The following is a 14850-nucleotide window of genomic DNA, read 5'->3' as shown; positions in this document are numbered from 1 at the left end:
AAGCAGTGGCAAGCGTTTTGTTGGGTAAAGCAGGGTGATGGGATTAGGGACTAAGCACAGGACCAATACCCAGGCTTCCCGTGGGCATCTCATTCGGTTCCAAAGCCAGTAGTGGCCACCATCAGTGACTTGGTGGTATCCTTTGGTTGGGGAATCCAAGAGTTTGGCTTTGAGGTCATCGTAGGCTTTTCTTCTTCAACACTGAGGTGTGGGTTTCTACCGGAGAGGTCAGACCTTCAGCCCACCCCAAGGCTCATAGAGACTGGGGTAATGGTTCTAAACTATGGCTTCCCATTAGCATCTCCTTTAAAAAGAAATGCCCAGGGGGCAACTGGGTGGCTCAGTTGGTTGAACCGCCCGCCCCGACTTCAGCTCAGGTCATGATCTCACGGTTCATGGGTTTGAGCCCCGTGTCGGGCTCTGTGCTGACAGCTCGGAGCCTGGAGCCTGCTTCCATTCTGTGTCTCCCTCTCTCTCTGCTCCTCCCCTGCTTGCACTCTGTCTCTCTGAAAAATAAATAAACATTAAAAAAATTTTTTTTAAATAAAAAGAAGTGCCCAGACTTGGTTCTCAGAGATTCTGATTTAATTAGTCTGCCGTTGGGCACAGCCATCAATATTTATTAAAAGGCTCCTGAGACATTTTAATGTGCAAACAAGGTTGAGAGCTGTAGCTCCGAGAGCTTACTTGAGTAATAAGGTAAGTTAATTTGGTAGAGGAAGAGGAGGAGACATGAGTGACAAGTGCTTTCAGTATTTTATCCAAGACAGTCTTGACAGCTGTGCTTTCCTGCATTAGGGACGTTCCTAGCCGCGTCCTACAAGTGAGGAAATCTGTTCCTGTGCGAAGCCCATATTTTCTGTTACAGGTAGACTAGGGTCCTTAAGGAAAGTATCTTGTTATCTTGGCCTCTGGGACTGGCAGGATCAGAGTAGGGGTGATCGTCAAATATTTGATAGCTGGTACAGCAAAAGCTGACTTTTTTTTTTTTAATATATGAAATTTATTGTCAAATTGGTTTCCATACAACACCCAGTGCTCATCCCAAAAGGTGCCCTCCTCAATACCCATCACCCACCCTCCCCTCCCTCCCACCCCCCATCAACCCTCAGTTTGTTCTCAGTTTTTAACAGTCTCTTATGAGCAAAAGCTGACTTTGAAGGGAAGCAATGAGATTGCTCATTAAGTGCCTGGTTCTCAGGTACATGAGGACCTGCCCCCAGTTCAGTGCTCAGCACAGCCCCCCAGGATCACAGAGATGTTGGGGCTGAGAGGAAGAACCCTAGTGGTCTGCACCTGAGGAGAGGCATGGCCGCTGCCCAGTATGTCTTTGAAACTTGTTCCCATCCTGGTTTTTGCCAACCTCACTTTAGGATCAGGTAGTTAGCTTCGTATTGGGGCGCCTGGGTGGCTCAGTTGGTTGTCTGACTCAGGTCATGGTCTCATGATTCGTGGTTTTCAAGCCCCACATCAGGCTCTGTGCTGTCAGCTCAGAGCCTGGAACCTACTTCTGATTCTGTGTCTCCCTCTCTCCCTGCTCCTCTGCTGCTTGCACTTTGGGTCTCACAAAAAAGGAATAAATGTTAAAAAAAAAAAAAAAGTTAGCTTTGTATTAAATTTAAATTGCCAAGCCCTTTCCACACTACGTTTGAGTCTCAGAAGACAGGCTAGGTGTACTGTTCTCCCCTGAGGTAGTGTGGGATTTGCACGATTTTATTTGTGTTGCTTTGAAGAAGTAGTTATATGTGCATGAAACATGATGCCAAAGTGCAGATGGGGCGGGGGGATGGTGAATTTTTGAGTTTTCTTTTCCCATACCAAGTAACTTAGGTCCTCTCTTCAGAGACGGTCACTGCTGCCAATGTCATGATGATTTTTCCAGAACGTGTCTGCCTTTTCAAACATATATATTATGTTTTCCATATTTCGTTTTCTCTAAGTGGTTTTTCTGTTCCTTTTTCACTGTCATTACATCACATCATGGAGATCATTTCACGTAATTCGTGTACAGCAGATTTCTCCACCTTGGCACAGTTGACGTTCTCTGCTTTGGGGTGCTATCTTGTGCAGTGTAGGGTGTTGAACAGCCTCTTGGCCTCTACCCACTAGATGCCAGGAGCACTACCACCACCACCCCATCTGTGACAACCACAAATGTCCCCAAACATTGCAAGTGTCCCCTGGGTGCAAAATTGTCCTCAACGAAGAAGCACTGACGTGGTGTTACTTTGTTCCTTTTGAGATCTACCTGGTGTCGCGTCATGTTCATGTAACACTCACTGAGCCATTTCCCTATTGATGGGCAATTTGGTTGTCTCCAGTCTCTTGGTAACTTACATTTGTTCAGCACTGGCACTGTTTTAAGCGTGTTATGTGCTCTCACTCATTTAGTCTTCAGAACAGTCCTGTGGCATCAGTTGCTTGCATCATTTGCCAGCGGAGGAAGCAGAGGCCCAGAGAGTACACTAGGGAAGGGTAGCAGAGTTAGAAGTTGAGCCCAGACAGCTTCCAGACACAAGTCCTTCACCGCAGGACCATACTGCCTCTTCCTATAAGTCTTGCCACACTGGATGCTCTTGTGTGTCGTTTTATCCACATGCAAGGACTTCCAAAGACAAATACCAGAAATGAGGTTTACTATGTTGAGGGGGTGTGTGCCTTCATTTTTCACAGATGTTGCCAAATTATCCTCCTTTGAGGTGGTGGCAGTTTCTCTCCAGTCAGCACTCTGTGAGAATTCTACCCACAGCCTTTTCAGTGGATCTCAGGCTTCCTTGGTCTTTGGTTGGGATGCTTGGTGTAAACTGAGATAAAAGTGAGAAGATAAGGAAGGGAAGAAATTACCATGTGCCTGTGGCTGAAAATAACCCTTAAAAAGGTAGCTCATGTAAACTTCTAACAGCTAATGGTGAGGTAGGTTTTCTTTACTCCGGTAATCGGCAGAGGCAAACTTTGAATCTGGAATAATCTAATACCAAAGTGCTGTTCTTTCTTCTCCAGCAGTGCTGGGCTCCTCAGAGAAAATGGTTTTGTGGACAAGGATTGTGCTTTTCTAGATTGGGTTGCATGGCTGAGTTCAGGCAGCTATGAGAAACCACAGGATGGACATGATGCCACTTCCTGCAGTAATCTGTTGTACTTGAGGAACTGGAAGGGAAAAAAAGCCAAGGGATGTACTGATCTGGTAAATAGTTTAAAGTATGATTACATTAATACAGGCTCAGGTTTATTATGACGTAGGATGCCAAAGTCATGTGGATGTTTCAAAACGAAATAGAACCAACCAGCAGTAGTTTTCTATAATGAGGAAACTGCCTTGGGGTGTGTCCCACAGAACTAGGCATTACCTCTATGCTTTGGGAATGATAATTAAAAGTAGGAGAACTCCCAGGCAAAGAATTGAGCTTTATTTTCAGGCTGTGTGGCTGCGGAGTGCTGGGGCTGGCTCACACCAGTTCACAGACCTGTTCTGTATACCTTTCCCCAGCTGTAAGCTCCGTGACATCAGTTTGGCAGCTTACGGTGGGGCCCTAATGGGAGTGTTTACACCGTGGAAATTGGCAAGGGCCACAAATCACTTAACACACCCCTGCCCTGGAGTCTAATGCAGAGAGAATTCAGGCATCTAAGACTTGTCTGAGGCTGAAAATTTCAGGGTTCTTCTCTTCATGGCTTGGTCTTTCTGATGACCACACCCTGTCCAGGAGCCCACCCAGAGTCACCTCATTGAAACAAGAAACATTCCCAGTGTTCTTATCACTTAAGCATTTACAAGGGTTTTAGGAGTTCCGTGGTACCAAGGAGTAAGGCAGAGACCAGTGTATGCCTTTTTAGTTCTCTCACACTTAGTGCATTAGCAATGAGAGCTGCGGAGAAAAGAGAAGTCAGGGCTGGGCAAGGGAGACTGGGAGTGGTAGGTAGGAGGGTGGGAGGCAGGTTGCAGTGTTACTAGACAGGTTAGGGGGAGACTGGTAGAGAGTGAGATTGGAACAAAGAGAGAAAGGAGTGAGGAAGTGAGGCAGGGCTGTGGTAGCAAATTCTGGGGGAAGGAGAGAGATGTAGGATCTGAGTTCAAGTTTTGTTAAGCCTCAGGACAACTTCAGTAGTTCTGTATTGTTCTTGTTTAACGGGAGAAAAATGGCAGAGAGGTTCAGTAACGTGGCCGTGGTAACACAGCTAATGAAAATAGTCATCACACTTAGGTGGTCTGACTCCAGAGTGATGTTTGACACAGCCCTTCCCTCTGACCCAGAGTGGTTAGTGGGATATCTGGATCACCCTCAGCTTGAATCCGGGCTCTGCCAGTTCCCAGCCTTATATGACCTTGGGCAAGTAATCCCTACTTCTCTGTGCTTCATTTTTCTCGTCTGGAAATGGCACTAATGAGAGTACCTGCCCCAGCAAGTTAGGAGCGAGGATTAAATGATGATCTTCACAAAAGTGCCCTGTATTTATTCATCTTAGTATTAATCTTAGGATTGCTACTCTTGCTTATTACCGCTTTTCTCTCTCTCTCTCTCTCTCTCTCTCTCTCAATGTTTGTTTATTTATTTATTTATTTGTTTATTTATTTATTTTTTTTTTAGCGTTTATTTTTGAGACAGAGACAGAGCATGAACAGGGGAGGGTCAGAGAGAGAGGGAGACACAGAATCCGAAACAGGCTCCAGGCTCTGAGCTGTCAGCACAGAGCCCGACGTGGGGCTCGAACCCACGGACCGCGAGATCATGACCTGAGCTGAAGTCAGACGCTTAGCCGACTGAGCCACCCAGGCGCCCCTCAATGTTTATTTTTTAAGAGAGACTGAGGGAGGCGCAGAATCCAAAGCAGGCTCTAGGCTCTGAGCTGTTAGCACAGAGCCCAATGCGGGGCTTGAACCCACGAGCACTGAGATCATGGCCTGAACCAAAGTTGGTTCTTTAACTGACGGAGCTCCCCCAGGTGCCCTGCTTTTCTCTTTTAAAGAGAGAAGTATAATAACCAAACATTCTTCTGGCTAGGTTCCCTTAAACAGTACAAGGTCATCTTCTGACTTGCATTTTGTAATTTTTTTTTAAGTTTTTTTTTATTTGTTGAGAGAGAGGGGGGGAGAGAATGATCTGGAGAGGGGGACATAGGATCCAAAGCAGGCTCTGTGCTGACAGCAGAAAGCCCAGTGTAGGGCTTGAAGTCTTAAACCATGAGATCATGCATGACCTGAGCTGAAGTGAGACACTTAACTGGCTGAGCCACCCAGGCTCCCCAGTGACTTGGATTTTGAATCAAAACATGACCATTTTCAAACTTGAGACTTAATTATGGCCTTGGTTTCATTTATCTTCCCTAACCCCACCCTCAAGGGAGAAAAAAAAAAAAAAGAACATCTGTAGAGAGAAACATTCCTATTTCCGTTTTCCAGACCGTATGCTGCTATTCCTTTGTCATAGAAAAAAAACACAAAATTTGTGACGTATCCACTGTTGTTGGCACTGGGGTGTGATGATGGTATTCTTCAGGTGTGCTGAAGCATTTAGGCGTGAACTTCTATCATGTCTGTTACTTTGAAATGATTTCAGAAAAAAAGGAAAATGTTAACACTTGGTAAAAAGTAATCAGGTGTTCATTTTATTGTTCTTTTTCCTAGATTTCAAATTTTTCAAAATGGAAATTATACTCCCATTTCTGCCTTTTCTAGACCCTGGCCTTCTCCAAAAGACAAGTTTAGAGGGCTTGGAATGACTGCTGTTAGAAGTGTTTCTCTGTAAGATGATTTTGGCATAAAATGGTTACACTCCACTCCCAATTTCAGCATGCAAGGAAGCATTCTGGACTGGTTATTGATTCAAGTCAACAAGAATTTCTTGAGCACTGCTCTGTGCCAGGCATGTTATTAGCTCCCAGAACAGTGAATGCAACAGTCAAAGTGCTTGTTCTCATGGAGCCCAAGTTAAGGTGAAGGAGATTGTTCCTACATAAACATAAACAAGCCGTTTTCAGGAGGCAGCTTGTGCTATGAAGGAAGTGGGGCAATAGAATGGTGTAGACTCTAGTAGAGAGTGGTTGTCCTGTGGAAATGTAATGCAAGACATACAGTTTTCAATTTTCCAGCAGCAACATTGGAAAAATTAAAAAAAAAATCATTACAGTTAATTTTAGCATATTTTATTTAACTTAATATATTCTAAGCATCAACTTGTAATCAATATAAACAATTACCAATGAGATATTTTGCATTCTTTTCATACTAAGTCTTTGAAATCTGTGTTTTTTATACATGCAGTGCACCTCAATTCAGATACATAATTTACATTATTTGATCTGTATTTAAATTTCATAAAACTTACCATTGGAAAAGTAGATTCACACAGCCAGTTTCAAACATCCTTCAAAGTTTTACAGTAAATTGAAGATTAGTTTTTAATTTTATTTTTTTTTATTGTTATTTTTTAATGTTTATTTTAGAGAGATACAGAGTGTGAGTGGGGACAGTGGGGGCAGAGAGAGAGAGGAAGACACAGAATCCAAATCAGGCTTCAGGCACCAAGCTGTCAGCCCACAAAAGGCAAGATCATGGGGCTCGAACCCATGAGAGGCAAGATCGTGACCTGAGCCAAAGTCAGATGCTTTAACTGACTGAGCCACCCATGCGCCCCTTTATTTATTTTTTTAATTAAAACAATTTTTTTTTAATTTTATTTGAGAGCATGAGTGGGGAATGGGGACAGAGGGAGAGAGAATCTTAAGCAGGCTCCACTTTCAGTGTGGAGCCTGATGCAGGACTTGATCACCCTGGGGTCATGGCCTGCACCAAAATCAAGAGTCAGACGCTTAACCAACTGAGCCACCCAGGCACCCCAGTGTTTAATTTTAGATAACTAAATTTTAATTCATTTATTTTAATATTTATTATTTTATTATGACTTTAGTAATAAATTAACTGAAATTAAATAACATTAAACACTCAATGGCACTAGCCTTATTTCTAGAACTCAGTTGTCACCAGTGGCTAATGACACACATGTAGAAAAACAGGTTCAGAGTGATAGAGGGGGCCTAATCCAGGCCACTGAAGTCTCTGCTGGATTTACGCATACCTGCCTAATGAGTTCCTTCTTCAGCTCCTGTGTCCCCTCCACCCCTCACCAGCAGACACAGTTCATTCACCACATAGCCACCCAATAAATTTTGTTAAATGTTAAGTCGGATCTATCACTCTTCAGACCCCGCTCCCTCAGTGATGTCTTATCACACTTAGGATCAATTCCAAGTGCTCCTGACCGTCTTCATGACGTGGCTCTCTCCTGACCTCAGCCATCTCCTAGGCCACCACTCTCCGCCTCATTCTTCAGCACACCATTCACTTCCCTGTACACACCAAGCACGTGCCTGCTGTAGGGTCTTTGCACCTGTTGTATCTCTATCTAGAATGTTCTTCTCCAAGTGCCTCACGCACTACATTCAAACCTTAACTCAATGTTGCATCCTCTGAGAGGCCTCTCCCAACAACTCCCATCACTCTACCCCTTCCTCTGTGTTTTTTTTTTTTTTTTTTTTAAATATAGCAGTGATCTCAGCTGACACTGTTCTGTATGCCCCACTGTTCTGTATTGCCCATTCCTGTTGGAGTAAAGTACATGGGAGCTGGTATTTCTCTGCTTTAACTCTCCTTTTTCCCCAACACCTGGGACATGCTTGGCACATAGTAGAAACTGAACAAATGCTTGCCAAATGAATGGATAGGTGTCTTCGTGTCTCATTTGCCTCCTGATCTGGAACCTTTTGTTGTCTTGGGAGCAGATAGCATTGGCCATTGCCCTTTCCCAACCCTGAGAAGGGGCAGGAATGCCGCAGAAATTGTTCTGTCATCCCTCCGTGTGTGTCTATGCATGTGTGTGTCTATGCACGTGTGTGTGTGCGCGTGTACGTGCATGGGTAACCAGGGGGAGGGGCCAGGGGATTTGTATCCTAAAGACTCTGGGAACACCCAAAAGGACCTGTCGTCCTCATGATTTCTCTTCTCCTCCAGCCCCACCTTCTCAGCCCTCTGCCCTTCTTCAAATGCGGACCCTCAACGGGGAGGAAAGGATGCCTGCTGCACGAGGGAAGTCCAAGTCCAAGGTAAATAGCGATTCTTCTTGGGGGGAAGTTTCATCTTATAAGACATAGGCCATTTGCTTTCCTTCCATGGAAACTTCTTACCTGACAGAATCCCATCCAAGACCTGTTTCTGTTTCCTCCCATCACCATGGAGGGTAGGAGCATAAGAGCTCTAGCACCCCACGTAACCACTCAGTGCCTGCCTCTCCTTTTTTCTCAGTGTACCCATGGCCATTCACCTATTTGTTCAGCATCTTCAGGGTGTCTGCCAGCGTTATTCCTCAGACAGAAGAGGGGAGCCACCATGATTTCTCGAGGTAGACCTGAGTGCCCAGGCAAGACCTCTGAGGCAGAGGAAGATTCGAGGTTGTGTTCTAGAGTTAATCTGTTAATGTTGCTTTGTTTTCACTTGTACAACCCATATATACAAGGAGGAAATCTCTCTGTGTGTAAGAAATTCCACATAATCTTATATTCAGATTGGGTTTGTTGGAATCAGGCCAAGGAGTCAGCCTCCTATTAAAAAACACGCTTCACCACTTAAAAAAAATTTTCTTTTGACGTTTATTTATTATTGAGAGACAGAGAGAGATAGAGCGTGAGCAGGGGAGGGGCAGAGAGAGGAGGAGACACAGAATCCGAAGCAGGCTCCAGGCTATGAGCTGTCAGCACAGAGCCCGACGTGGGGCTCGAACTTAGGAACCATGAGATCATGATCTGAGCTGAAGTCAGACACTTAACCGACTGAGCCACCCAGGCGCCCCTGTGCTTCACCACTTTAGATGATGAACTGATTTTCTACAGTAAACACCTTGAATGCAGTTTCTCTAACAAACATTTTTGCCCTATAAGTTATGTGTGTTTGTACTCTGTTGTTGTTATAACAAATTTCTGCAAACTTGGCTGCTCAATCAGCATGTATTTATGGCACACAGTTCGTGCATGGGACAGAGGTCAGGCAGAGTGCAGCTTGGCCTGCCTTAGGTCTCACGAGGCTGAAATAAAGGTGTCGCTTGGCTCTGTGGTCCCATCTGAGGTTCAGGGTCTACTTCTAAACTCATTGGTTATTAGCATATTCAGTTCCTTCTTTCATCGTGGTCCCCTTCCATTTTCAAGCCAGCAATAGCAGGTCAAATCAGGCTTCAGAAATCCCTGACTTCCGGGGCGCCTGGGTGGCGCAGTCGGTTAAGCGTCCGACTTCAGCCAGGTCACGATCTCGCGGTCCGTGAGTTCGAGCCCCGCGTCGGGCTCTGGGCTGATGGCTCGGAGCCTGGAGCCTGTTTCCGATTCTGTGTCTCCCTCTCTCTCTGCCCCTCCCCCGTTCATGCTCTGTCTTTCTCTGTCCCAAAAAATAAATAAACGTTGAAAAAAAAATTTAAAAAAAAAAAAAAAAAAAAGAAATCCCTGACTTCCTTTCTGTTCTCTTCCAGCTACAGAAAATTCCCCACTGTTAGGACTCCTGTGATTACATCACCCACCTAGATAATCCAGGATAATCTCCCTATTTAAGATCAACTGATTAGTAACCTTGATTACATCTATGAAGAATCTTGGGCCTGTGTAGTTTAGTTACATGCTCTTTAGAGAGTATGTGGTTAGGAGCATGAATCAGAAGCCAGCTGCTCAGATTGAATTCCATCTCCTCCATTCACTAGTTGTGGATCTTCCATAAATCACCTCCCCTTCTGGGCCTCCTGTTTACTCATCTGTAACATTGCTGTGATCCTCTCAGCAGTGCCCCAGTCACTGGCTAACATGAGTCAGTACCTGTAGGGTACTTAGAAAAATGCTTTGCCTTTGTCAGTGCCCAGTAAATCCAAGTTGCTATGCTTTTTATGTGGCAGTCTTTATTTTTTAGAGAGTGTATGAGTCAGGGAAGGGGGCAGAAGGGGAGAGAATCTTTTTTTTTTTTTTTTATGTTTATTTATTTATTTTTGAGAGACAGAGAGAATGAGCATGGGAGGGACAGAGAGAGGGGGAGACACAGAATCTGAAACAGGCTGCAGGCTCTAGGCTGTCATCACAGAGCCTGACGCGGGGCTCGAACCCACGAGCTGTGAGATCATGACCTGAGCCAGAGTCGGACGCTCAACTGACTGAGCCACCCAGGCACCCCTGGGAGAGAATCTTAAGCAGGATCCACCACATGCAGAGCAGAGCCTGATGCTGGGCTTGATCCCACAACCTGGGATCGTGATGTGAGCCAAAATCGAGAGTCGGATGCTCAACTGACTGAGCCACCCAGGTGCCCCTGTGATACAGTCTTTTTTTTTTTTTTTTTTTTTAATGTTTACTTATTTTTGAGAGTGAGAGCAGGGGAGGGGCAGAGAGAGAGGGAGACACAGAATCTGAAGCAGGCTCCAGGCTATGGGCTGTCAACACAGCGCCTGACATGGGGCTCAATCCCACGAACCATGAGATCGTGACCTGAGCTGAAGTTGGATCTCAACTGACTGAGCCACCCAGGCGCTCCGACACAGTCTTTGATAATAGCTAAATCATATCATATTGTGTTGTATTTATTTTATTTAATATACCTGCCCCTCTTGGCCTCAGAACCCCAAATGTTTCCTGAGAAGATTCCTGGCACCATTTATGTCCCCTTCTAGGAACAAGTTCCTTGTTGTCTCTAGCCATGTGGAAGCATAAGCCCATGATGAAAGGACATGTGATTCTCTGTTTCAGGTGCCAGTGACGTTTGGGGATTTGGCCATCTATTTCTCCCAGGAAGAGTGGGAGTGGCTGAGCCCCATTCAGAAGGATCTGTATGAAGACGTCATGTTGGAAAACTACCAGAATCTGGTCTCACTCGGTAAGGCCTGCCCCCGCCCCCCACCACCATAATCCACAACCAGCCTATTGTGGGACATAAATTAGTCTAGTCAGGAAAACAGAAGCCACTACAGTTTTGCTTTATTGTTTAACAGCTGTATTGATGTGTAATTCACATAGATATACAATGTATATAATTCAGTGGTTTTAAATGTATTTATAGAGTTGTACATCCATCACCACAGTTTTAGAACATTTTTATTACCCCGAAAGAAATCCCAGACCCATTAGCGACCACTCTTCATTTCTCCTTGCCCACTAATTCCTTTAGATTAGGCAAACACTAATCCACTTTCTGTCTCTATGAATTTGCCTGTTCTTGGCTTTTCATAGAAATGGAATCATAGGTATGTGGTACTTTTGTGCCTGACTTCTTTCACTTAACGTAATGTTTTTGAGGTTCATCTGCATTGTAGCATGTATCAGTGCCCCCTTCTTTTTATGGCCAATAATATTCTACATTTTATTTATCCATTCATCAGTTGATGGGCCTCTGGGCAGTTTTTAACTGGAGCTATTATGAATGTGCTGCTGTGAACATTCGTGTATGAATATTTTTGTGGACATGTATTTTCGTTTCTTCGGGGTATATACCTAGGAGTGGAATTGCTATCATATGGTAACTATATATGTAACCTTTTGAGGGCACCCTCAAAATTTTTGAGAGAATTTTTTTTTTTTAACGTTTTTTTTTTTTTTTAATTTATTTTTGAGACAGAGAGAGACAGAGCATGAACGGGGGAGGGGCAGAGAGAGAGGGAGACACAGAATCGGAAACAGGCTCCAGGCTCTGAGCCATCAGCCCAGAGCCCGACGCGGGGCTCGAACTCACGGACCGCGAGATCGTGACCTGGCTGAAGACGGACGCTTAACTGACTGCGCCACCCAGGCGCCCCTATTTTTTTTTAACGTTTTTTTTTTTTTTTAATTTATTTTTGAGACAGAGAGAGACAGAGCATGAACGGGGGAGGGGCAGAGAGAGAGGGAGACACAGAATCGGAAACAGGCTCCAGGCTCCGAGCCATCAGCCCAGAGCCCGACGCGGGGCTCGAACTCACGGACCGCGAGATCGTGACCTGGCTGAAGTCGGACGCTTAACCGACTGCGCCACCCAGGCGCCCCTATTTTTTTTTAACGTTTTTTTTTTTTTTTAATTTATTTTTGAGACAGAGAGAGACAGAGCATGAACGGGGGAGGGGCAGAGAGAGAGGGAGACACAGAATCGGAAACAGGCTCCAGGCTCTGAGCCATCAGCCCAGAGCCCGAGAGAGAATTTAATAAAAGGAATCAGCAGGTACTGTTAAAAGGTAACTAGTGGACACAGCTGATTCATAGATGATAACTGTAGGTTGCAGCCACCACCATCCTTGGGCTAGGCATACAAAGGGGAGAGTTTGGGGTTTTCAGGACTTGAAGGGGCCCACACTTCTGAAGGAAGAGAGAGGTGTGCTGACTAGTCTGTTACAGTCATGAAGAGTCAGGCTGAGGCTTGTTCTGAGAGTGCAGGAAAAAGAAAAATGAAAACCAGCAGAGCCCCTGGTGGTGGTTGCTGGTCGGTTGCTGGTGGATGCTGATAGGGAGCTGCTGATGAAGAAGTGTGGATTGCAGAGCCCCAGCCCCTCGACCCAAAACAGATCAAAGAAGGTGGGAGTGGGAGCTAAAGGCAATAGACTCAGGAGTTTCTGGCCTGACTTTTCAAGACCATAGTTGGCTTTGTAGAGTTAGAAATGACCACCACCTCTCACTGTAACTGAACTTTCATCCTCCTTTTCCGCCTGCCCTTTACGTCTTCTGTGTACCCTTTGTGGTCATAAACCCCCGTTCCCACTGACGTGGGGCTTGGCCCTGACATCTGTGGCATCCACATCCTGCTCCGTTCTGATGTTTTTCCCGAATGCAGGACTTTGCTTTCGGAGACCAAATGTGATCACCTTGTTGGAGAAAGGGAGAGCACCTTGGATGGTGGAGCCAGTGAGAAAGCGCCGGGGCTTGGGTGAGTGACAGAACCGAAGCCTGTACACTGCCATTGTGTGTAAGAGCGCCCTGCATCTTGAGGGGGCAACCTCTTGATATTTGAGAGCTCCCAGTTCCCTTACCTTAAAGGCCCCAGGCCTGAGAAGAAAATTCCAGTCTCTTTTGTGCAAGCTCTAGAAGGAGAATAACCAACGTTTAATAAACCTTTAGTAGGTAACAGACATACTTTAAGTATAGGTTCCTCCCAGTCCTCTAAGGTAGGTATTATTATTTCTGGTCTATGTATGAGGAAACTGCAGATCAGAAGAGTTCAGTGACTTGCTTACGGTAACCCAGCTAGGAAGTGGCATTAGAACTAGGTTTGAACCCCAGTTTCTGGTCTCAGAAGCTCAGTTCTTAATGCCCTCATCCCAGCCTTCCCTGCCTCAGCATTTCCCTTCAGAGAAAGCATATTCCACCTTCTCTCATGATGCTATTTCTAATGATAATGTTCAAGCTCACATCGTTCCTTCATTCTTGAAAAAAAAAAAAAAAAATTTCCACAACTGTTCACTTTGACTACTTTCCAAGAGCTCATTCTCTTTTCTGATAGATTCTTTTTTTATCAGGTTATTTTTACTTACTTAAACAGTTTTATAAGAATTTTTTAGTTGTAAAAAAATACATAATATTGAGTTCATTTTAACCATTTTTAATGTACAGTTAAGTGTATTCACATTGTTGTGCAACAGGTATCAAGAACTTTTTCATCTTCTAATAACTTCTGAAACTATACTCACTAAACACTAATTTCCCTCCACCCCTCCACCCAGCCTTCAGTAGTCACCTTTCTTTATATTTCTCTGATTTTGATTACCGTGGATACTTTGTATGAATGGAATCATACAGTATTTGGTCTTTTATAACTGTTTTTTTGTTTTTGTTTTTTTTTTTTTTTTTTGCTGAGCATAATGTCCTTGAGGTTCATCCATGTTGTAGCCTTTTTTAAGGCTGCATAATACTTCATTATATTTATCACATTTTTTGTATCCATTTATCAATGGATAATTGGGTTGTTCTGCTTTTGGCTACTGTAAATAAGACTGCAATGAACATGGGAGTACAGATATGTGTTTAAGATCCTGATTTCAGTTTTTTTGGATATGTACCCAGAGGTAGGATTGCTGGATCATATGATAATTTTATTTTTTATTTTCTGGGGAACCTCCGTACTGTTTTCCATAGTGGCTGCACCATTTGTCATTTCCACCAATAGTATACAAGGGTTCCAGTTTTTTGTCAACACCTGTTATTTTTTGTTTTTTTGATAGTGGCCATCCTTACAGGTGTGAGGTGATACTGTGGGTTTGATTTGCGTTTCTCTAATGATTAGTGATGTTGAGCATCTTTTCATGGGTGTATTGGCCATGTGTATAAGTGTCTATTCAGGTCTTTTGCTTGTTTGTTAAAATAGGGTTGTCATCTGTTGTTGAGTTGTAGTTCTTTATTCTGTGTATTAGTCCCTTATCTGATGGATGATTTGCAATTATTTTCTCTTATTTCATAGATTGCCTTTTCACTCTCTTGATTGTTCCTTTTGACATGCAGATGTAGTCCTATTTTTTTTATTTTGTTGCTTGTGTTTTTTGGTGTCATATCTCAGAAATCAATGCCAAATCTAATGTCTGAAGCTTTTTCCCCAGTGTTTTCTTCTAAGAGTTCAGTAGTTTTATTTTATTTATTTATTTATTTATTTATTTATTTATTTATTTATTTATTTTTAATGTTTATTATTTTTGAGAACGAGAGAGAGAGAGAGAGCAATCAGGGGAGGAGCAGAGAGAGGGAGACAGAATCTAAAGCAGGTTCCAGGCTCTGAGCTGTCAGCACAGAGCCTGATGCAGGGCTTGAACTCATAAATCGCGAGATCATGACCTGAGCCGAAGTCAGACACTCAACTGACTGAGCCACCAGGCACCTCAAGAGTTC

The 14850-nt window shown here is 44.1% G+C and overlaps 1 protein-coding gene across 1 annotated transcript in view; it reads left to right on the top strand.

Annotated features, from left to right (window-relative positions):
* The window catches only part of ZNF667 (zinc finger protein 667), a 28147-nt gene that overhangs the window by 2747 nt on the left and 10550 nt on the right, over positions 1-14850 (top strand). The window contains exons 2-4 of the mRNA XM_047094317.1: positions 8006-8097; positions 10762-10888; positions 12809-12901. Coding sequence (XP_046950273.1) covers positions 8038-8097; positions 10762-10888; positions 12809-12901 — 280 coding nt within the window. The 5' untranslated portion in view covers positions 8006-8037. The remainder of the gene's footprint in view (positions 1-8005; positions 8098-10761; positions 10889-12808; positions 12902-14850) is intronic.

This window comes from Lynx rufus, unplaced genomic scaffold (genome assembly GCF_022079265.1).
Source record: "Lynx rufus isolate CCGP_SWC_20201006 ecotype Redwood Valley unplaced genomic scaffold, mLynRuf1.p SCAF_39, whole genome shotgun sequence".
Classification (NCBI taxonomy): Eukaryota; Metazoa; Chordata; class Mammalia; order Carnivora; family Felidae; genus Lynx; species Lynx rufus.
This window is presented reverse-complemented; position numbering and strand designations above follow the sequence as displayed.